The sequence below is a fragment of the Ricinus communis genome, chromosome 7, assembly GCF_019578655.1.
Source record: "Ricinus communis isolate WT05 ecotype wild-type chromosome 7, ASM1957865v1, whole genome shotgun sequence".
Taxonomy (NCBI): domain Eukaryota; kingdom Viridiplantae; phylum Streptophyta; class Magnoliopsida; order Malpighiales; family Euphorbiaceae; genus Ricinus; species Ricinus communis.
The window spans coordinates 7,763,396-7,788,793 of NC_063262.1; the positions used below are offsets into that span (position 1 = coordinate 7,763,396).

General features: G+C 29.6%; 1 protein-coding gene across 8 annotated transcripts; it reads right to left on the reverse strand.

Moving 5' to 3' along the window:
• Positions 1–16,364: 16,364 nt before the first annotated feature.
• LOC8286269 (pentatricopeptide repeat-containing protein At4g19191, mitochondrial) lies at positions 16,365–22,761 on the reverse strand. Of its 8 annotated transcripts, none has more exons than XM_048376542.1 (5): positions 20,619–22,760; positions 20,240–20,346; positions 18,818–19,141; positions 18,605–18,709; positions 16,365–16,839 (listed from the first exon to the last, which is right to left on the reverse strand). In XM_048376542.1, exons 1-2 carry the CDS (start codon positions 22,527–22,529, stop codon positions 20,314–20,316), a joined length of 1,944 nt encoding a protein of 647 aa, XP_048232499.1. In that variant the 5' UTR covers positions 22,530–22,760; the 3' UTR covers positions 16,365–16,839; positions 18,605–18,709; positions 18,818–19,141; positions 20,240–20,313. The 8 variants fall into 8 exon arrangements, with proteins under 8 accessions (XP_048232499.1, XP_048232498.1, XP_048232497.1 ...); XM_048376541.1 differs by having other exon boundaries at positions 18,605–18,712; XM_048376540.1 differs by having other exon boundaries at positions 18,605–18,740.
• Positions 22,762–25,398: the final 2,637 nt, after the last annotated feature.

Sequence of the window (25,398 nt, forward strand, 5' to 3'; positions counted from 1 at the left end):
TTGAAATACTCCACGTAGACGTCACATTAAGATTCACACTTTTGCTTAATTTCGAGCAAAATCATGAACCTTGTTTCTTTTTTTCAATTTTGTCACAATTTTCTAATTTTGAGAAATTGGTACACAAGTATTTAATCCAATTAAAATTAGTAAATAAAAAATTTAATTACAATAAGAATATAATAAATAATAAATAAAAAGGATAAAATGGTAATAAATATTTTTTACTTTTTAAATTACTAAAATTGTTTAAGAAACCATAAACGTGATTTTAGTATCAATTTTAATTAAATATTAAATTATAAAGCATAAGTAGGTTCTAAAATATTTATAGTTTATGATCTATAATTTTATAATTAATTAATATTTAAATGAAAATTTTGCATTGCTAATACTTAATTGTTTAACATAATCTAAAATGTTTATCTCAATTTGTCAAAATTAAAAAAATTATAATAAAGTTGTAAAAAAAAAAATCAAAGTCCGTGACTTTATTTGCAAGAATTTATAAAGTATATGCTGAAATTGTCAAAATTAAAAAAATTATAATAAAATTGTAAAAAATATCAAAGTCTGTGACTTTATTTGCAAGAATTTATAAAATTCATGCTTAAATTGTCAAAATTTAAAAATTATGTTAAATTCATAAAAAATGCTAGAGATCTTGATTTTCTTTTACAATTAGCCCATAATAATATTAATACATATTAATTATAATAATATTTAAATAATTTATAATCCTACCTAATAAACTAAATTAATCCATGTGAATATTTGTTGTAAGATTGCAACAAATATATCATATTAAACACGAGAGCAGAGAAAAAATCATACAAGAAAATGTATAAACCATAGGCTTTGATTAGATAGTTGTTGTAACCACTCCCGTAAGTGTACAGTTATCACAAAAGCAATATAAAAATGAATTTGATTATTGTTCCACATGAATTTATTGTACTTAACACTAAAATATATTATAACTTTATAATAACTATATTAAAATAATTGAATTGGGTTTGAGAATAATTAAAATTAAAATTAAATAATAGTAATAAGAAACTCAAATGAATTAAAACCTGGAATTAAGAATTCATTGTATTAACCCTTCTATAATTTGATTAATTATTCTTTGAATTTAGCTCAACTATAATCTTGAAGATAATTTACTCAATTTTAAAAAATATATTTTTTCAAGTCATACCCATCATATTCAGCTTAATTCATTGCCTACTGTTATGGTCAATTCTACTAATCCGAATTTTTTAAATTCTAAGCTAAATTGAAATCAATCTCAAGAACCTAAATTTTATAGTAGTCCTTACTTAATATTTTTTAAATTAATATTAAATTTCAACTTTCGTTATTTCTCTTAATACCTAGATATATTGCAAATATTGGATCATAACATTCATAATATCAAACATTGAAATAATAAGTCAAAATAATTAAACCAACAATAAAAAAAAATATCATTGAATCAAATCGTAAATAGAGTTAATGAGTTTCCATCCAATTTTGAAAAATAAACTTAGCTACTCATAATGTAATTGAAAATATAAAAAATAAATGAATTTATTAAATCTAAAAATAAAGAGATAAAACAGTTTGGGAAAAAGAAGATTGAATCTTGCCTCTAGCCACTTCTCTAAACTCTAGAACTCTTTTTAGTAAAACTTCTCTCCTTTTATGTCTCTTCAAACCCTAATCCTCCTAGACCTGTGTTGACAATCAATAGGGTTAAAACACCGCTTTAATGAGTCTATCCGATGTCGAATCGGTGGTTCTAACTGGTCACTTTTTCTTTTGTGCTAATGGCCAGTTAGGCTCCGCCATCTTGACCTCTTTCACACTATTAGCCATTGAACCGGTCATACCTCTTAATTCCTCACGGCTGGTTATACTATTGGTTAGGGCTTGGAATTAAGTTTTTAAATGTGGCTTTTGAGCTTTTTAAGTGTTTATTCCTCCATCTTAATGCTCCATTGCTTCCTTCACCTAAAATATAAAATTACAAATAAAAATTAATAAAACTACATAAATAATAATAAATCACCCTCAAAATTTCTACTAAAATAAACACATGTCAAACAAAAAATTAATGTATTAAAAATTTTTATATGTTAAAATTTAATATATACTAGCTTGTGTACTTAATTAGAAGGATAGCCAAACCATCAAATTTAGAAATTACATAATCTACATGTAGCTAGGCAATTTTATGAAAGTCATTTCATATTATTGCAGTCTAGATATATTCAACTAATTTGCATGAAAAAATTTAACACCCTCTGAACGTGTGAAGAAAACTTTCAATAATTTAAATTTGTATATTTGATTACTTTTAAATCCTTTGATGTTGACGTGGAGCCGTATCCTATTCTCGTGCGTTGCCTGTGTCAACAAAATTGACGCCAGATATTATTTTTGATCCTTATAATTTTTATAAAATATTCTTTTGACTACTCCAAATTGTTTTTGTATTTTATAAAATATCTTCTTAACGCTTTAACAAAAATTTAATATAATATTTGTTTGAAGCCTCTAAAATCCTATTTTTGGATTTATAATAAAGATGAATAATGTGTTTTGATAATTATATTGAAATTACAACTGATCTACAAATGGTTCAATAATCTCAAAATTATTTTTCAAGCTTTTGATGAAGATAACAATGAAAAGAAAGCCAATACACACCTAAGAGCATACAAATGAAATCATAAAAATCTCTTTTTAACTTAACTAACGTTTCAAATTTAAATTTTGGATATACAACTTCGTTAAAATTTTTAAAGTATTAATTTATTACCCATAAAAATTTATGCCTGACACGCTCTAAATACTAAATAAAAAACGAACACACAGCTGCTTGCGTAAGTGCTTAAAAAAGGATTGTTGTATTTTATCATCAATATTTTGATATAAATGATATGCCCCTTTTAGGGTTTCTTCGAGGTACTTTTAGAATAGGATTTCTTTTTCTCTTCATCTCTTTGGCCTTTATTAATATCTTCACATTATTATTATGTTATCTTGTAAATGTAAATCAATTTTATATGTGCATGAGGAAGCTTCCACTTGCTTAGAAGGAATATTAGCACGAAAAGTTGTGAGATCATAATACATGAATTAATCATATTTAATCATGTAATTACATCTTTTCCTCATGACTCTTGAATGATGCAAAAGTCATAATATATACATATTTAAGTGAATATATTTATGTGTATAAGTTATGACTTTTGCTTCATTCAACAGTCATGATATATATATATATATATATATATATGAAGAATTAAAAATCATACATCAAGAATGGGTTTATGGACTTAAATGTTTATTTTTTTTTTTTTAAAAGAAAGAAATAAGAGTTAAAATAATGGAGAACCATGGTGAGTATAAGGGGTAAAGTTTCATTAATACGAAGTGGTTGTGAGAAAGACAATGGAAATTATAGTATTTGTAATCAAAGTTAGATATGTATAGGACAAGATGAGGGATAAACTCAGTTGATTCTGTTTCTTAGGGGATTTAAATACACTGCATATTAGTACAAAATTTGTTGGCGAAAAGAGAAAAGTCAGCAGCAGCTCTTACATTTATTTAGATTAGTTCTGGTTATTTTTTAATTTTTATTTTTGGACCGGTTACAAACAAATTCATCGAGAAATTTTTATTATTAATATCATTTTTCGTTTGATTGAGTCATATTATGAGTTAGAAATCGATAATAAAATATTTATCATTTCTTTTTAAATAAAACTAAGATATTAATTCAAATTAAAGATAATTTTGTTATTTTAAATTTTAAGTTATTTTAGTTATTCGCTAGAAGTCAAGTAAGTTATGATTACAAATATGAGATAAGCTATGACTACATAATATGAGATAGTTTCATCTTAAAATTGATAATTTTTTATAAACAATAGTAGATAATGGATAAAGGACTTGAATTTGAGGCTTTACAAACTAATTTGATTATTTTGTAATTTATTTTTAAAATAACATGCTTAGTAATTTCACCTGTAATATTATTAATAGGTCTTTTTCACACATGTAATATTTATTAATGAAAATTATAGTAAATTACAATAATGCATAAAATAGGAAAGACAAGGAAGATATGTAGAAAGAACACTTTGACCTAAAATACACAATAAAAAGAAAAAGAACAAGTTGCATGAATGGTGGAGAAGAAATTAGTTAGACTTGAATGAAACTTGTGTGGCTTTCGCTTCGTGATGACATCAATTCCGGTTTGCAAATGGTTGTGTTTTTATATGTTATATATTCAACATTAATTTAATTAAAAAATTTATATTTTTAATAATAATTATAATAATAATAATAATAATAATGTCAGTCTGATTGAGATTGACTTATCAATGTTGGAAGTGTTCAAATCTGACCTAGAAAAAGAAGTAATTTATATAATGAATGATAGACACAGTATGTAAATATAATGGAACATTAAAAAATAAGATTGGTGTGTTCTGCATCAATTTACACTTCTTTTTTTAAGTTATAGATAAGGAAAGTAGGATATGAACTTAAAACCTTGTTAGATTTAACTTAAGTTTAGGAATATGGTTGCCATTAATCTATATAAAACTAGACAAAAAAGAAGCAAAAAGAAAAGGGTGCATGTGTCTTCAATAAAGGCATATGCGCTTAGGGGTGTAATCAAACCGAGCCAAGCCGAATATCAATAAGTTTGAGCTCAATTTGTTTAATTTTAACAGAGACTCGAGCTCGGCTCGAGTTTGATTGGAGCTTTTATAATAGAATTCCAGTTCAATTTGTTTGAAAATAATTAAGCTTATGAATAGTTCGAGCTCGGCTCGATGAGTAGCTCAAGTTTGGTTCTATTTTGATTTATTAAATGGCTACATAATAAGAAAAGCTCGAGTTCGAGCCCGTTAAGTCTATATTGAAAACAAGCTCGTTAAGCACAATTCAAGCTCGAGCTTAATAAGCACAATTCGAGCTCGAGCTCATTAAATACAATTCGAGTTCGAACTTGTTAAGTATTTTCTAATAATTAAATTAATTAAAAACAACATTTAAAAATATAACAAGAAATGATGTAAGTATTAAATATAACAAAATAAAATAAAATAAAATAAATTTAAGTTTATAGTAAAAATAATCAATATCAACGTCTAAAAATATAATAAGCAAAAAAAAAGTACTAAAACAACATAATGATTAAAAAAACCAACAATATACAATAAATTACAAAAAGACCATGCTAAAGAGGTCACAAATCTGTATTAACTTAAAACCAGCATATAAATCAATCCCACAATCCATTTTAAATTTTAAATTTAAACAATTATCAATTTGTCATTGCTTAAAAGCCTAAACGTTTCACAACACATCAATATCATTTGCACAACGTCCTATCCATAATCTCTTAAAATAGCAATTGCCCTACAAAACTTACACAACATTCCAATTGAAAAATATCAATCAATATTTAATATTGAAAACCATATTAGATATATAAATATACTCCCTTTATATATTAATAAAGCTTTTAAGTTCATAAAAATTCTTGAATATTTAGTTTGACCTTTTAAATATATATAAAAAAATAAAAAGAGATAGTAATTAATAAAATATAATTATATAAAAATTATATATTTGGCTCTAAATATTTAAAATATTAATATACTCACTTTTACTTTCCTCATGGTCCATTAAAAGCACACGAAGCTAATCTTTCACACAAAGTAATAATTGAATGTATTTATTTATTATTTATTATTTTATATTATAATTCTTACTAATTGTAATAACTACATTTAAATATTATAGTTATATTAATAATAATAATAATAATAATATTATTATTATTATTATTATTATTATTATTATTATTATTATTATTAAGATAAATTTGATCTCGAGCCTAACAAACTTGCTTACGAATCTGCTTGTCGAGCTTATAAACAAGCATGTTTATAAACTTTATAATGAGCTAGATTGCGAGACTGTTCGTGACCTTTATGAACAAACCAAGCTCAAGCTCGAGCTCACAAGCCTATTCGCGAGCCACTAAGCAAGTATGTTCGCAGGCTAACGAACTAAATTTTATTAAGTTCAAGCTCGGCTTGATAAAATTATTGGATCTAAAATTGAGCTCGAGTTCAACTCGTTTAAGTTGACGAACAACCTCGAATGAGCTTTTTATCGATCCGAGTTTCTAATAGCTCGCAAGACATTTTATAACCCTATTTGTGTTAGGCAGAAAAATTATTATTATGCTCTGAATTTTTCTATTTTATTTTATTAAGGTCTGAAATTTTAATTTAATTTATTTTTATTTTTATTAAAGACTATTTATATATATTTTATGAAATTTTTATTTATTTTATTAAATTTTTGTATTTTTATGTTTGTTTTGATTAAGGACCATTAAATACTACTTAATAGTAAAAATATAGATACAAATACTCAATTAAATAAAAGAAAATTAAAAAGCTCAATAGAATAAAACTAAAAAATTCAAGGGTTAAAAGAAATAAATATAGATATGTGCATGCTGGTGCATTCATGGCTCTGATATGTGATGACTGTATTGATATCTATCTATAAATATACAAACGGTTCCACCATTGTAATTTTTGTTTTAGAACAACCAAAATTAGAATACTTACACATAAACTATAAAATTACACAAACTTAAATATTATATATTAAGATAAAATTTCTTTGAGTCAAAATATAGTACTGACGTGTCAAATTTTTTTATATCCGAACATATATAGATTATGAATAATCTTTTCAGTTTAAGGAATTAAAGGGAAAAAAATTAAAAAGAAAGGAAAATTAAGAGGTTGTTGCTGGCTGGTAACCCTCTTTACTGAAAGAAAAAGGCCATTGTATAAATTGATGCATCACATTCAAAACAATGAAATTGTCTAAAGTAAAACAAAGAATATATTCAGCCAATGGAAAAAAGAAACAAGAAGAATCTAAAAATTTTTGACTTTTTTTCTTTAGAAAAATTTAACCAATTTTTTTTAATTATTGATTCTACCCTAATTTCAACTTTTTATTGCACTTGTATTCAATTTCCTGAAATTAATATTGTTGAAGACATGAGTCTGGAAAATAAATAATCAGACCAGAGGGTAAAGACTACTGGTCAAAGTCTCAGATCAGTACAGCTAAAAGCTGTATTGACTGCTTATCACAGACCTAGATTCAGGCCAAGGAACCTTTCTTCCCTAAGGAAGAAAGGTCACTTCTACCTCACCTAAATCAAGAAAAGAACGTTGGGCATCAGATCAAGTGATCGTTATCTTTCTCATGTATATATTAGTAACAAAGTGTATCAATAATCTCAAAATACATAAACTGTAATCTTCATCACAGATTAATAAACATAAATTCAATCTTTTTCACATAGTATCAGAGCAGGATTGATCCTGTTATCACCTACCCAACAAATCAGAAATTTCTTCTTCATCATGTCATATAGTGATCTCACCAAACTTACAAACATTGTGTTAAAGGGAAATCAGAACTATTTCAAATGGTCAAGAGCTGTTTACATTGGCTTAAGTGGCAGAAAGAAGTTAGGGTTCATCACAGGAACCCTAACCAAGCTAACAGTAAAAAACCCTAACCAACCAACAAAAGAGGAAATCGAAACCATCAAAGAATGGCAGACAAATGACCATTTGGTCATGTCCCTCATTACCAATACGATGGAGCCTCAGATTGCCAAATTATGCATGCTTCTGGCATCATCACAGGTTTTGTGGGAGAAGATGAAAAACCTGTACGGACAAGAGCACAACTTCGCACACATTTTCAATTTGAAACAAGAGTTAACACACATCAAGCAAGGGACCAGGTCTAGCGCGAGTTACGCGACTGAAGTGCTAACCCGGTGGGAGGAACTCCAAAGTTACCTCCCACCCACAGTAGATCCAGATCAAGCAAGAAAGCGACAGGAACAAGATTTAGTCTATACCTACCTCGGCGGACTCGATGCGAGCTACGAAGCTCTTCGGTCCCAAATTTTCCTTTTTAGCAGCTTACCTCGGCTCGATGCTGTCATAGCTCTTATTCAGCAAGAAGAGACTCGACGCATCAAGCAATCACGAAAATGAAGGCAGAGCCTTTACCACACTCTCGGGAGAGCCCGGCGTGACGCCAATGTCGGCGATGTCACACCGCGGTCACACCTCAAACGTTCGGCATCGCACCCAAACCTCCAGGGAGAGCGGCAGAGGAAGAAAGAAGGGGAGAAAATAGAGTGGGCGGTGTCGGGATGAGTGTGTCTAACCTTAAAGGTTATGACATACTCGTCGGTCCGGATTCCTAATTCGGCCCATTGGGTGACTGATCCAATGACCGGATCCAACGAAAATTCTTAAATCTCGCACATAATTTCTCAGCTTCAATCTATGTTACAGTCTCAGCCATCCTGTGGGTCAGGTTTAGTATTCACAATTACACAGATTTTTTACCTGCGTGTTCTGATTGAATTATTGATTCTAGTGCAACTGACCACATGACTTGGGACTCAACAAAGTTGCATAATTTTACTCCTGTCAATTCCTAACATGTGATTATTGCCAATGGGGATCGAGCCGAAATTTCTAGTTTTGGCTCCTCCAACTTGTTTAATCACACCATACCAATATCCTATTCTTACCTAATTTTAAATCGCATTTATTATCTGTTGGTAAAATAACTCAGACTTTAAATTGCAATGTTATTTTCTCACCATTTGTAGTGATTTTTCAGGATCGACTCACCGGGAAGACGATTGGTGAAGGATACCTCAAAAATGGCCTATATTACCTCACCCCCACTAGTCAGTGTCTCACCACCACTAGCACTTTTCACCAAGGCCTGTTGATGCATAGCTGGTTTGGGCATCCGTTTGACAAAGTCTTAAATCAGCTTTTTTGTCTCAACATAAATTCAGGCTGTTATGATATTTGCAAGTTTTCAAAACATAAGGTTACCCTTTCCTTTATCTTCTACTAAATCTGAATCAATGTTTGACTTAATCCACTCTGATGTTTGGGAACCTGCCCCCGTCACCTCATATAGTCACTTCCGATATTTTGTAACTTTTATCGACGATTATTCTCGTCTTACCTGGGTTTATTTACTCAAGGGCAAAAATGATGTTTTCACATGTTTCCGCAACTTTTTTAACTTTGTCTGAAATCAGTATAATGCCAAAATTAAAACCTTTCGTTCCGATAATGGTACTGAATATGTCAATAAACATTTTTCTGAATTCTTTTCACAAGAAGGCATTTTACATCAAACTACTTGCATTTATACCCCTGAACAAAATGGAGTCTCCGAAAGAAAAAATAGACATCTTCTAGAAGTCACTCGTACTCTCCTTTTACAAAACAATGTTCCCCATATTTTTTGGTGGATGCCCTCCTCACTGCAGCCTATCTCATCAACCAACTCTCCAGTTCCATCCTTAATAATTTAAGCCCTCTGTAAACTCTCAAATAAAGAAAAATCAAACTGGGCCACATTAGAGTCATTGGTTGCACAGCCTTTATCCATGTCCGTAGACTTCATAAACTTGACCCGAGTTTTGTCAAAACCATATTTCTAGGGTACTCCTCTAAAAAAAAGAGGTACACATGTTATGACTCTACCACTTATAAAACCTATATTTCTCGGGATGTCACATTTGCTGAATCTACTCCCTACTTTCCTGGTGATCCCACTCTTCCCAAGACGCCATCTGCCGAATTATTCCCTTCTAATTCTCTCTTTTTTGACAGCCTTTTTCCGGATAGCCATTCTGACAGGGAGTCAGGTTCCGTGACAGTTTCTTCACCTTCATTTTCAGGGGGAGAATCTTTCCCTCTTGTGGCAACTTCTTTAAGGGGACATGAGTCACAACCAGAAGCAATTCCAGAAGAAATTGCCCTACGGAGATCATCTAGATCAACCAGACCTCCTGCTAAGCTAAAGGACTATGTGTCCCACTCGGTATCGTATCCCATCCATCATTTTATTGATTATAATATTGTGTCAAAATCATACAAGGCATATCTAGACACTCTCACTTCTCACATCGAGCCCACTTCTTTCTATGACTCTAACACCGACCCTAATTGGTGTAAGGCTATGAAAGAAGAGCTCTAGGCACTGGAAAAAAATGAAACTTGGGATCTCATCACCCTGCCACCAAGTAAAAAATCAGTTGGCTGTAAGTGGATATATAAAATTAAAGGGTAGTAGCAAAAGGTTTCACCCAGACCTATGGTGTAGACTACTAGGAAACCTTTGCTCCGGTAGCTAAAATGAGCACGGTTCGTATTTTACTGTCTGTTGGTACTAACTCAAAATGGAGCTTGTTTCAGATGGATATTAAGAATGTCTTTCTTCAGAGATCTCTGGCAGAAGAGGTGTATATGATTCTCCCCCCAAGTCACAAATCAGCCTCCGATCCTTCCCTAGTATGTAAGTTAAAAAAGGCAATCTATGGGCTTAAACAGTCACCCAGAGCATGGTATGCCAAGCTAAGCCATTTTCTCTTAAATATTAAATTCAGCAAGTGTACTTCTGATTCCTCTATGTTCGTTAAACACACCCCTACATGCACGATCATTATCCTAGTATATGTGGATGATATTATTATAACAGGCGTAATAATGAAGAAATTAAAAAAGTAAAACAAAGACTAAAAGAGGAATTTGACATTAAGGATCTTGGTCAATTAACTTACTTCCTTGGAATAAAAATAGCCAAATCTCATAAAGGGTTATTTCTATCTCAAAGAAAGTACATTCTTGACCTTCTAAAGGAAACAGGAAAAATAGGGGCCAAGCCCATAGATACCCCAATGGAGAATAAAATTCGGCTTAACCTAGAGGACGGCGATCCCTTAGATAACATAGGACACTATCAGCGTCTAGTAGGAAAATTAATCTACTTAACCGTCACTAGACATGATATTAGCTACGCTGTGAGCATGATTAGCCAATTTATGCATGCTCCTCGTACCTCTCACTTAGATGTTATTGATAGGATCTTAAGATATCTCAAGGGTACCCCAAGCCAAGGCATTTGGATGAAAAACATTAATAATGCTAACATTGTTACTAGCTTTCTGATACAGATTGGGCAGGCAGTTGTGACAGAAAGTCTACTTCAGGGTTCTGCACCTTTGTAGGAGGAAACCTAGTTACTTTGAAAAGTAAAAAATAGTCTGTAACTGCAAGATCCAGTACCGAAGCTGAGTACCGAGCCATGGCATCAACAGCTAGCGAGCTCATTTGGATTAAGCAAGTGCTCACTGACATGGGAATAAAATGCAGAGGTCCGATGGAAATGTACTGCGATAACCAAGCAGCCAGACACATCGCCTCGAATCCCGTCTTCCACGAAAGGACAAAACATATCGAGGTTGACTGTCACTTCATAAGAGAAAAGGTCCAATCAGGAGAGATAGCAACTCCATTTGTCAGAAGCCACGATCAACTAGCAGATATATTTACAAAAGCTCTGGATAGAGCAAGTCACCAAAGGCTCCTTAGCAAGATGGGTTCCACTAATTTATTCGAACCCACCTTGAAAGGGAGTGTTGAAGACATGAGTCTGGAAAACAAATCATCAGACCAGAGGGTAAAGACCACTGGTTAAGGTCTCAGATCAGTACAGCTAAAAGCTGTACTGACTGCTCATCACACACCTTGAAAGGGAGTGTTGAAGACATGAGTCTGGAAAATAAATCATCAGACTAGAGGGTAAAGACCACTGGTTAAGGTCTCAGATTAGTACAGCTAAAAGCTGTACTGACTGCTCATCACAGACCTAAATTCAGGCCAAGGGAGCAACCTTAAGGAAGAAAGGTCACTTCTACCTCACCTAAATCAAGAAAAGAACGTTGGGCATCAGATCAAGTGACCGTTATCTTTCTCATGTATATATTAGCAATAAAGTGTATTAATAATCTCATAATACATAAACTGTAATCTTCATTACAGATTAATAAACATAAATTCAATCTTTTTCATAAATATGATTGCTTGTATCTCATTTGACGTGGCAGCCATGTAAGGTTAAATTGTTTGAACATTACTTGATTAAGCAAAGCAGTCTTTTTAATTTCTTTTTCTTTTTCTCTTTTTATAGAGTAAATATAGGTCATGAGTTACTAGAAAAAATCAATACAAAAACATTATGAGAAAATAAAGATAGATTCTTAAAGTATATGAAAAAAATAATATAAAAGAAAAAACATATTGGTAAATATGTTTGTGCGTTCATTTCCATTTTTCCCTTATTTGATTATTTTAATGTTGAAGACTAGAAATAAATTTGAGGAAATTAAATGAATTACATAAAAATTTAAAAATATTTAAAATTAAATTTGATTTTTTTTATTCATTTGAACATAAGTAATTAATTTGAAATCCACATTTAGTTCCAAAAAGAAATCCACAATATAAAAAATTCAAAGCCAAAGGACAAGTTTATATGATGCTATTTCTTCTATGGTTGTCATGAAATTAGCTTTAAAATTTTAGTTAATCTTTATCCATTCATTTAAATAAAACATTCATGCCTCCAAATTTAATTAGAACGTACCAAAACACACAAAAAGCAAATGAGAACCTACTTTAAACAAGGGAAGCAACACAATAACAATAGTGCTTCACATAAAATAAAATTAAATAAAAGTGAGAAAATACTAATATTTTTGAAAAAAAAAAGAAGAAAACTCTTGCAAGTGAGTTGCATTTACATTAGTATTTTTAATCATGGTTAATAAATAATAGTTATATATGGATCAAGATTATTATGTTAATTAATAAATAATAACATACATCATATAATATCATTAAATAATTTATATATAGTCCTACTTAGTAAATATTTGTTGTAATATTAGAATAAATATATCGTATTAAACACGAGAGAGGAGAAAGAAAACATATGAACCATATAGAAGTGAAAGAGGGTATTTTTGCTCAGCGTGTCCTTTATATGGAAACCAGAGGCCGAGGGTCCATTCCTTTGACTCGTACTGATAAGAATTTGACTCCACGAGAGATTGAGCAAAAGGTAGCGGAATTGGCCTATTTTTTGCGTGTACCAATTGAAGTATTTTAAAATGAGTTGAAGAATGAACATTTTTTTAACAGGAACGAAAAAATCCAAGAGTCTTCGTTTTTTTATAGTTATAGCTTTGATTAGATAGCCAGAAATCCATTGGTAGAAACATTAGCTAACATTAATTGAAGAATTTCAATTATTACTTTAAGAACTGTTAGTGTTATACAGAGTAAAGAATAAGAAAGACGAACAATTTATAAGTCGTAAATATTCAATCAACTGAGTTGCTAGTTGTAGTCATTTTAGTATTGATTGAACTTAAAGTTCTATTTTTTCATTCATTTAACTCCTATCTTAACCAAATCAATTCAATTTTCAATATAATATCATGTTCATTCATTTTTTTGATAAATTTAGTTAGAAGGAGTATTTCTATTTCAAATGACAGTTGGGCATCAAAGGTAAACTCCAATTGCACTTAAGGAAGAGTGTTAGAGATCACATATCACTAAAGAATAAGAAAGCCAAATAATTTATAAATATCTATTTTGATATGAGTTGAACTCAAGTCCAAATTTATTAGTTGAACTCTACACTTCTCATTCACTTAACTCATATTTTAATCAAATCAATTCAAAATATTTAGTTGGCAGTAGTAAGGAGAACAAGTGAGGCAATTATGTTGGTACCAGGTGAAGTAGTTGTTGTTCGCTCACTCACAAACAAACAATATAGAAGAAATTTCACCATTAGTTTTGTTTAAAAAAAATTATTTTTATGGTCAAAAATACATTTTTTTTATGCTCTTTCTCAAACAATTTTATCTGTATAATATTTTTTTCAAAATTTCATCGGGAAGAAAATACCGACAATATATCTAAAAGATATCGAGAAAAAATTGTTTTAATTTGTATTATTGTGAAGTCAGTTTTTATTTTATATCTTTTTTATTTTTTTTAAAATTTGTCAGACAAAAAAATACTAAAATATATCCAAAAGATACCCAAAGTTTATATTTTAACTTGTATTATCATGAATTTTCTTTTCAGAATTTCGTCTAAAAATAGGTATTAAAAGTATATCTATAAAATACTAAAAATACATTATTTTAATTTATATTACTGTAAAATCAACCAAATGAGGTTGATTTATCGTTTTTGTTTTATATCTTTATATTTAGTATTTGTGGACTTAGTAATTTTACATATTTTTTTATAGCTACTAGTGTATTTTGATGACATGATGATGTGTATTTTAAAAAATATACCATAATATACTAAAAATATATCAAATACATTTTAAATACATGGAGATATAATTAAAATAAAACTAAAAAAGTCATATAACGGTAATAAAAATATAATAAAAGGATACTAATAAAATATTAAAAGAATACTATAGTGCAGTTCAAAAAAAAACCATATAAATTAAATTTTTTTAAACAATAGATTGTGAAAAAGTTTCGACAAGAAAAATCATAAAGAAAAAATCTGACCGTAAATAAAAATCTGACCGCTTCCATATTTATGTAAAAATTTTAACAATTTATAAGCATAAATGTCCAATCAACTAAATCATTAATTCTAATCAATTTAGTATTAAATATCCAAACCCGAATCTATTAGTTGGACTATAGCTTCTCATTCAGTTAACTCCCCCCTAAATCAAATCAATTCAAAATATTTAGATGGCAGCAGTTAGGAGAACAGATAAGGGTAAGGGAAATTGTCTTGGTATCGGGTAAAGTAGTTGTTGTTTGCTCACTCACTTGATATAGTTGTACAAAAGTTGGTGCAAATCTTGTGTATTTGGTAAACTTGAAAACAATATTAAAAGATTTAATTGTAAAATAAATATTGTATTTTGTATTTAATTTCAAATTTATTTCTGTAACTCTTTTTACTTTAATTTTAAATTTTTTAATAATATATTCTAATTTTAATTTTAATTTTAATCTCTATCAATATTATTAGTTAAAATTTACTAGCGTGATTATAATTTCACTGATAAGACAACTGTGAAATTATCTCCAAGACACTTTAAAAAAAAAATATATTATGTCATTTCTATTCTTAGAAATTGATTGAAAGGCTTTTACTGTTGCAGCGAATAAAAAAAAAAATAGAAAAGAGCTAAAAATGGGTAAGATGCTAAATTATTAGGTTTTCTTCTAAACCTTAATAAAATAAAGATGAATAAGATGTTTTGTTAAACCATCTATTTATTTTAAATGATGTTGTTTTTGTTAATAACTTTAATGCTGATTCAATTTTTTTTTTGTTATTATCAAATTATTATGATATCCGTAAAATTTGACGGATAATTTTATAAAAATTAAAATTGAAATAAATATTAAAATAGTTGCCAAAATTGAAAAAAAAAAAAAGAAAGTGTTTAATATGAAAACAAATACAAAATAAATAACTTATTTTGCAACTGAGCCTTCATTAAATAGACTTTCTAATCATCAGTGACATTTGAATTCAGACACCCACCTAATTACTACTATTTAATATTTTCCTACAATTTATAAAGTGTATAATGCCTGGATTTATAGTTATATTTTATGATAAACAGCCTAATAAGTGGTTGAGTGTATTTTATGTTACAAAATGCTAACAATTCAAACCTAATAGAATGAAAAAGAAATGATGGGTAGGTTCTCTCCAATTAAATTGATCATTTAAGCATGGCTTTTCACTCATAAAAATGGAACACAAATGGGAACTAGACATGCATACTGCAGAATATTGCTGAAGCAAACAATTTGTTACTAACTCATGAAAAATCAAAAGGAGATGTCAGAAATATTTGTCAAATTTTGTTCAAGAGTAGTGATGATAGCTTGGATAAGTTATTTTCTTGTCTGTGACTCAAAAGTTTTGGCACTTAAATCCAAACATTAATGCTCTAATCTTATCTCATTATATTTAATGCCATCATAGAAATGGAAGTAAATTTATGCCTTTTAAAACATTAAGCAAAACCTAGACAGTATAGATGCATGTGAGTTTTATAGAAAGAAGTTAGAACATATATTAGGTAAAAGACCTTTCTTAAAGATTACCTTTTCCAATTTTTCTTGGCAATTTAACAGGTGCCCTAAGCATCTTAACATATCCCATCAATAACTTTTTCTTACTATTCCGGATACAGGGTTTCTGAAGATGGAATGAGTATAAACTAGTTATAAAATTTAAAATATATATTATTTTTTCGTTGTCTAAATGTAAAGCACTCAAAATATGTGTCGTCTATATACACAGTTTTAAAATTTTTAATTGTCTCCTACAATTGTGATATAACTAAGAATTGGAAAGCTTATAATTGAGAGGAAAAGAGATGCAATTACAAAAATGAGAGATCCATCTTTTGATTATCACAACACAATGCATTATTTCTCACCTACCTATAAAGTTGTTAGAAGCTAAAGAATCAATTACAGAACACATGCCAATTTACAACAGAATTCTTAATCTCCACCGTCCAACTCAGCAATCCGAACACTCATATCTAGAATAGCAGTATCATCAACAAACTCCCAATTAAGTAGCATCCTCCTCAATGATTTCTTCCTTGTATCTTAGATTGCAACAGGAATAGGGCCTATACAAGGAGGAGGCAGAAAGAGGATTCATAGATCTATTACAAGGTAAGGTAGGTACCCTTTTCTTCGATTCAGAGACACGAAAAGTAGCACGAATCCAACTTATGAGCAACTTGGCCAATTCTATCCAAAATCTCGATCAAAGGGTGCCATAAAACTTGGCTGAAGGCCTGTGATTAGAACATTGTTGCAAAGAATGTAATGTTGTCTATAAGGCTGCAGTTAAACTAGGGAATGATAGTTTCGGTGCTTTTGAACTCGAGTAAGCCTAATATTGTAAAGCTTTCCTTTTATATAGGTTACTTAGAGAGAAGAATTCAAGGGAAAAAAAAAAAGAAGAAGCTTAATTCCAGAAAAGATAATTCAAACCATCTTTTCTTATATTTCATTGAATTCAATATGATCAATTTCAGTTCAGTTATTATTCAGGAATGAATTCAAACCATCTGTGGCTTGTTTTCTTAGTTCTAAGAAATGGGTGAACATCCATGAACTTTTTCATGGTTGTGATTTACAATTGAGTTTTATTATTTAATAAATAAGTCCGATTTAGCAGTTTGAGTTCTTAATTATCTTGTGAGTATTAGAGCCTACTATTTGTATGTTTAACATATTAAGTGAATGATTTTTTAATATTTTTTATGACCATGAAAGCAGATTTGAAATTAGTAAAAGTATACCTGATATAACTTGAAAAAGCATATTAGATATAAAATAGTAATTAATTTTCAAGTTCAAAATAATTACAGCAATCATAGGAAGTTAATGAGGTTAATTCCTATCGCTAGAGTTGTCTTCAATCCAACTTTTACAATCTTAGTTTTAGATTTTTAAGTTCATTACTTATAAAGTGTATATCCGTCTGTTATTAGTGTCTAGTTCATTAATTTTTATTAATGAACTTGTACTTAACATATATTTATTTTTTTATTTAATATATGAATTTTTAAACTATAATTTATGAACATCAAATATACATATGATGAACCTATAATTTATAACATATGAACCTACAAGTTATTTTATAAATTTAAATAATAATATTAATATTTAGACTAAAATTAAGAGAGAACGAAAAAAATAAATATAAAATTATTTATATTTTTTTAGAAATATAAAATTATTTTTCTCTATGTTTATTTTTAATTATATTGATTAAAAAATCTCTTTGATTTTAATATATAGTATTTTCTTCATAAACATATTAGCACATTATTAAAAATAAATTTATGTAAAATGAAATATAAAATACACTAAAATATAAAAATTGAAATAAGAAATATAATAATAAAATTAATAATAATGATTTAATACAAAATGAAGAATTAAAACATAGTAAAAAATTTGTTTTACAGTATAATAATTTATATGCTATGCAATGAATTTAAATTTGTAGTTTTAATTTATTTTACCTTTTTAATTAATTAGACATTTAATAGTATAAGCTGTCAATTAACATTAGATCCTACAAGCCAAACTTTATGATTTATAAAACGTGCGCTTAACTTCATAATCTACAAACACTCATATATTTTAATCCTGGATATATATGATGCATTATGGACTCAGATCCACACTATAACAATCCTTATCAATCCAACTTTATTACTTTTCTAGATTATAATTGCTATTAGTATATTTTGATACTATATATATATATATATTGTGCTAACCGTATTCTAAATTCTCTTGTTGCATGCATTGTTATGCCATTTGGAGATGATACTAGAGAAGATGGAAGGCAGCTTCTCTCTCAGCTAGTGATTTGTCAAAAGTAGTAGCAACATAGGATAGGACTCCTTATTGAAATTAAGGAACATGAGTGGAAGAGGATAGCTATAAAGAATCTCAATTCAAAAAAGAAAAAAGGGGTGTATGTTGAGTTAATGAAAATTAGTATTATACAAAAATTCAGCTGAGGATAAGAACTTGCACCTGAGATATGTTTCCAGACATCTCTTGACCACCTAAGTTTGTCCATCTGTCTGACGATGGTTTGCTATTGAATGAACTAAATGATGCCTTGTAACCTGAATAATCCTGCTAGAAGATAATCAAAAAAATGCCATCCCTATCACTAAAGCTTGAAACCACTGTCTAGAAAAACATTGAGCCACTAATTCAGCAGTGCAAGGATGAGTTAAATACTTGCTCAATCTGTCCGCTACAACAGATATAGCCTCTTTCCCATAAGACTTAGGAAGCCCTTTTATAAAATCCATATATCCTAAGGCAATGGCTGAAGCAGTCTAAGTATGGCCACCCAATTGCTCCACCACCACTAATATCTGGCAGCTGGATGCATTCTTTGCAAGTTCATCAACATTGCTTTAAAATCTGCCAAGGATCCATCAATCCTTTTAAAATTTTCTGACACTAGGGTTTTCAGGAACTGCTATGACCATTCTTCCATTTTCTTGATTTCTTATGTTCTAGTATTCTCAGACATTTTTTATCAAGGCTTCTCCACAGCTGCGAGGATATAAGTGATATGTAATTAGAAGAATGAGAGATCAGTCTTGATTATCACAAACACTTGTTACAATCTGTTTCTCAGTTACCTATAATTAAGTTGACACAAGCTAACAATCAATTACAAAAGAGGCCATTACATTACTTTACAGCCATTATTTAACGAAAATTCACCCTCCCGTTACTAAAGGGATATAATACCTTTATATTGACAATGGCTATATTTTAATCTTAACAAAAAAGTTAAATTAAATTTTAGTAATTTAAAAAGAAAAGTTAATATCTTTATTTTATGTATTTATGTAATTAGATAGTTGTGTTGCTTTATCTTAATGAATAAGCCCATTTCCATGGTGATTGCAGTTTTTACCGTCATTTATATTTATATAGTGATTAGAAATTCATAAAGATATCTGGAAGGTTAGTCATTTTTAAATTACAAAACAGTACATCTCCAATTTGACTAGGGTTCTGAATAGCAGGTTACTAATCTCTACTCGATCCACAACTACTAAAAGTATCATGCAGTCTTTCAAATTTATAGGACAATTCTTTTTCTTTTCTTTTCTTCTTTTTTTTTTTTTCCATTTCTGCCATTTTCTTAACAACAGGTTAACTAGAGGTGTAGTTGGACTGGTTAATCAAACCATGAGGATATGTTTTTAGACTCCAAAAACTTCAAATATTTATAATTGTTAAAAAAATTACTTAAATGATCAACTAGTTTTACTAGTTTGGATGATCCATTTCTCAAAATTTCTTTTGTTGATAATTCTTTTTCCAAAGCATAACTTTTAAGGTCTAAAATTCAGTTTGAAATTAGTTAGCATAACTAGTTCCACATTTCCTAACTCTAAGAAGTGCTTAATTTCAGGGCAAATCCCAAATCAGGTGGTTTGAGGTTTGTTAAAAGCATTATTTCTGCCACTAAACTATACCAGCTGAACAGAAAGTAGCCTAAAAAATGGCAGATCTTATATACTTAAAAATAAAAGATAAAACGAATAGCAGAGGGTAAGCATCCCTAACTTATGATAACTGCATACTGAACTGAGCAAATTATGGTCACACAGAGAGTACAGGGAAAATAGTGTTTACCTCTTATGACATGCTTCGATGGTTCTTCCTGAAATGTTACGCCACAATCACATGTGCGACGAGTATAACAGCAATCATCTAGGATTGGGATGGACTGCCACTGACGCCTACAAAATACATGTTGCTATTTGGGAGAATTGCAAATATTATCAAACAACCTTGGTCAGATGGAGCGACAGTTGGCACGGTTAGATTGCTCTCAATTTCAATGGAGGTCTTTGATCAATTCATTAGAAGTATCCACTCCATCTTTTATTAATACAGTACGTTCCTCATAAATAAGATTGGATTTTCCTTCCAGTATTAATCTTTATATTTACTTGCATGCATATGTCACTGTAGTATGTAATATCCTTCACATATTAAGGTTAATACTTGCCTCTAATTCACATCCCGGAGAAACAGCTGGATGAGGTAAAAACTCTTCTTCCTTTGATTGCAACACCAGACCATCCAAAACAGCATATACAACCTCCATATCCAAATGACCTCTGTCTTCGACAGTAAAAGCATGAGCTTTCCCGTTCACTTCAACAAGGCTTTGTCCTGGAGACTTCAGCACCCTTTTACTTTTCATAATTGTTCTTATCCTTGCAACTCCATCCCAGATTCCTGCCGATGCATATATGTTAGCCATCTCTACATATGGAAAGGACACAAGTGGCTCCATTTCAAAAAGGTGACGAGCCGCATGTTCACCCATCTCCACATTGCAGTGTATCCTACAAGCAGTAAGCAATGCACTCCATATGGCAGCATCTGGTTTGACAGGCATACCTTTAATAAACTCCAATGCCTCTTTTAATTTTCCTTTACGTCCAAGAAGATCCGCCATGCAGGAATAATGATCTAATCCTGGGTTTAGTTTATAAATTTTGGTCATCATATTGAAGCACTCCCATCCTTTGTCAAGAAAACCACCATGAGTGCAAGCTTGAAGTATGGAAAGGAAAGTAACATGATTTGGCTTCAATCCAAAATCTATCATCTGATAGAAAAGGTCTAAGGATTCTTTAAATAATCCATTCAAAGCACAACCTGCAATCATGGTTGTCCAAGTGACAACAGTTCTATCAGGCATAGTGTTGAAGAGATCCCATGCATCATCTATACTTCCGCATTTTGCATACATGTCGATTAATGCATTACAAACTACAACATTATGTTTCAAGCAGTTAGAATCAGCATAAACATGAATCCATTTTCCGACTTCAAGAATACCAGTTTGGCCACAACCTGAAATCACTGAAAGTACAGTAACCAAATCAGGCTTCTCACCAGCAGCTTCCATAGCATTAAATAGTTTCAATGCCTCATCCATATTCCCTTTCTCAGCATAACCACTTATCATTGAAGTCCATGTAACACAGCTTCTGTTACACATGCTGTCAAATAAACATCTAGCAGAGTAAACATCTCCAAATTTGGAATACATAGATATAAGAGTATTAGCCACATGAATCTCTGAATCACAACCAAATCTAATTCCATGAGAATGAACCTGCATACCTTGACGCACAGCTTCTGGCTGTAAACACGAAGAAAGCAGGGTAACAATGGTACTAATATCAGGCATAAAACCATCGTGCAGCATCCGTTTATAAGAATTCAAAGCATCAATACGTTTCTCAAGATATGCATACCCTGCAATCATAGAATTCCAGGAGACTACACTCCTTAGACCCACTTCAATTCCATTAAAAACTGACTCAGCCATTGCCAAATCATAACATTTAGCATATAAAGATATCCAAGTATTAGCAACAGAAACATCATTATGTATCCCAATACGAATTCCAAATGAGTGAACACTCTTGGCCAACTCCAAATCCTTCATACACGATATCGCTCCACTCACTCCCATAAGCGTAACTGAATCAGGAAAAACCCCTGCAAACCTCATCTCCCGGAACATACAGAACACTCTCTCCGAAAACCCCAGTTGAGCAAAACCCAAAAGCATCGCATTCCACGAAGTAACATCTCTCTTGGGCATTTTCACAAACACGTTGTACGCTATATCTAATTGATGACATTTCACATACATATCAAGTAATGCTGTTTGTACAAAGACATTGGAGTAAAATGGGGACTTTATGACATGGGTATGGATGACCTGAGAGTAGTGCAGATTGGAGAGCTTAGCACAGGCTTTTGATATGAAAGGAAAAGTAAAGTTGTTGGGTTCTATGCCTTTCTGTTTCAATTGGCGGAAGAGGGAAATGGCTTTGTGGGCACAGTTTTGATTTACAGCTTCGCGAATTTGAGAGTTAAATAGATTAATGGTCATTGAAAGAAAGATTTAGAAAATGGTTTTAGGCGGCCATGTGCATTTTATTACAGATTTACAATGTCTGAATCCATAGATAGTAGTTGAATTAGAGGCTGTTGTACCTGCAGTGCAGCACAGCACAAGAAGCGGGAACCAAATTTAAGTTCCATTTACACGTAATCGAACTAAGAATTTCTTCGAAAGAATCAACAAATGAAGTTGCGAACTCTAAATGCTATCCCTTAACTGAAATTTTTTTTTATTAGTTAACGGTTATTTTATCTATTTAATAAAATAAATTGTTATCTTGTTTTTAATGAGTTATTATATTTAGTATTAAAATAATTTTTACTCTTTCTAAATTATTATAAGTTATTTTTATTTATATATGTTTTAATTTTCTTTCAGAAATCATGTACTACAATTTTATAAAATTTGTGTATCTATCAATATGCTAAAGTAAATAAGTATAACTAATATAATATATTTAATAACACATCCGAAAAAAAACGATTGCTGAGGATTGCATCTTACTGTGATTTTTTATAAAATTTAGTTAATAATTAATTAATTAATTTTAAAAAATAAAATATATTTTTTTGAGTGGTTTGATCGTATGACATTTTTTATTATTTTATTTTCTTAAATAAGTTTAAAATAAAATTATTAATATATTTTATTACAATAATAAATCCTTATGCATTGATAATCTTTATTACTCACTTCTATTATCATTTTTTTTTTTCTTTACACTATAGATTTAGACATTGCTTTCTTTATTTTATTGGATCTATAAGCTTGAACTGTAATTTTTTTCATTGAAAAATTAATTGTATAGCTACATGAAATATTATCGAGTGAGGTGCATGGAATAAATAGCCTACTATATATACAAATATCTCTCTCCATGTGTTTTTAAAAGAATTATTTTTCTAATTTCAACTTATTTCTTTATTTTACTAATTTTATTGTGCTTCAATTTTTCTATTTTTTTCTTGTTATTTAAACATTTTTATCTCATTTTCTATGTCCTAAATATATTTAGGTAATTTTCTCTATCCCAATACCCTAATTTAAATGTTGGACGTCCAAATAATATAGCGCTAAAATAAAGTCCAAAAAGTATAAATATAGAGTTTTCATTATCTAAATGAGATCTTTTTGGTATTTTTATACAGTATTTTTCTAATTTGAATAATTGATCAAGATATATTTTTATTTCTTAATAAATAAAAAGTTGATAAATATTTATTGAAATAATAATAATAATTATAACAATATTGATCTACAAAAGATGTAAATTTTTTAAAGAAAAATATAAAGAAAAACTTGCTAAGAGTTTTACATGTATTGTGTTTACTGAAATTCATAAAATTTAAGAAATTCATTTGTAAATCTAAAATTTATTTATTTTGAATAAAATGAGATTTAATTTAGAACATTATATAATCAAATTTTATGTAAAATTATTTATAACTAAATTAAATTTAACAAAATATATAAAATTTTTAAATGAATTTCATATTAGTAAATTAATATAATTTATAATATAAAATATATTTTTTAATTTTATTATTTTTATTTTACTTTTTTTTCATATTTCTTTTCCAAATGAAATAAATTTTTTAATAAATTTCAACCAAGCATAACATTAGTATATCTCAATATTGAAGACTTCTTTTGATTTTCAAAATCCTCCTTATGGGCGGTAGTTTCGGGCGCACATCCAAGTGTATTTAGCGACTATGACACTATAAGGCTTTTCATTCTAATTAAGAATATGCTAACTAGTCACTGAGACTAGCTCGGAGATGGGAGTCGTCACCCGAGTAATCACTAGGACATTTTTACTAATGAATGGTGTTTTTCAGATTCCATAAAAAAGCTTATGCCACAAAATTCAGAAATGGATCCAGAACCCAACTTCCTTATTTATGTATATTAGTTATTAATTTTATTGTTTAACAATTCATTCTCTATAAATACAACAATTTATATACAAGCATACCATATAGCACATAAATTCCTCTTAAGCCTAGCCCGTTTTTATTAAACTCAGCCCACGCTTAAGTTATTAATCTAGCTTACTAATCAATTATATACAAAACTCATTTAGTCTAGCCAATTACCAATTATGTTCTTGAATTTCAACCTTTAAAGTCTATTGGACTACATTTTATAATAAGGCTCAATTTAGTGATTCTAAACCTAAGTAAGCATGACAAAGATCTACTAAGTCTATATTGATTTTAAAGCACAATTATGATTAATTAGCCTAATAAACTACAGTTTTTATACTATGTTCAATTTTACGCCTATTGTCTATATGTCCAATTTTAATTAGGCAATCAGCTTCCATCCAAAACAAGACAAAAAATAAAATGCAGAAAATAAATCTAGTTATTACAACCCGCCTACAACTATAAAAAAAAATTAGAAAGAAAACTCTTAAAATTAAGTTACAGTACATAAAATTGCCAAAAATATATATTCATAAATTAGCCTGACATCATGCATAGCCGATCAGCTCAAGGTGTAGAGCCGATCGGCTCAACGCAAAGCCGAAGCAACTCTGTATTGAGTCAATTAGCTCTAGGGTACTTCAGATGGCTTTCCTGCAGTTTATCTCATTTTCTCATGCCTAGAGCCAATTTTCATATGCACATAAGGTAAAAATTCAATTAGAACGCGTAAAATTAATATGAAAAATGAAATTCAACTAGAAAACCTAAAAATAATGCAAACCCTAAAAAATTATAACGGATAGTAGGCAAATATAATGTTTTAAGACAGATTCTAAATTTCAATTATATAATCTTAAAATCTAATTCAATTGCATAGAAATACAAATTAATTATGTTTACCTACTCATTAACTGTCAGATTCA

Excerpts from the sequence above, each read along its gene's own strand:
- LOC8286269 (XM_048376543.1), bottom strand. The coding sequence starts at position 22,529 with ATGACCATTAATCTATTTAACTCTCAAATTCGCGAAGCTGTAAATCAA. Across the intron at positions 20,347-20,618 it reads CTCCGGGATGTGAATTAGAG|GCGTCAGTGGCAGTCCATCC; the intron begins GCAAGTATTAAC and ends TGTATTTTGTAG.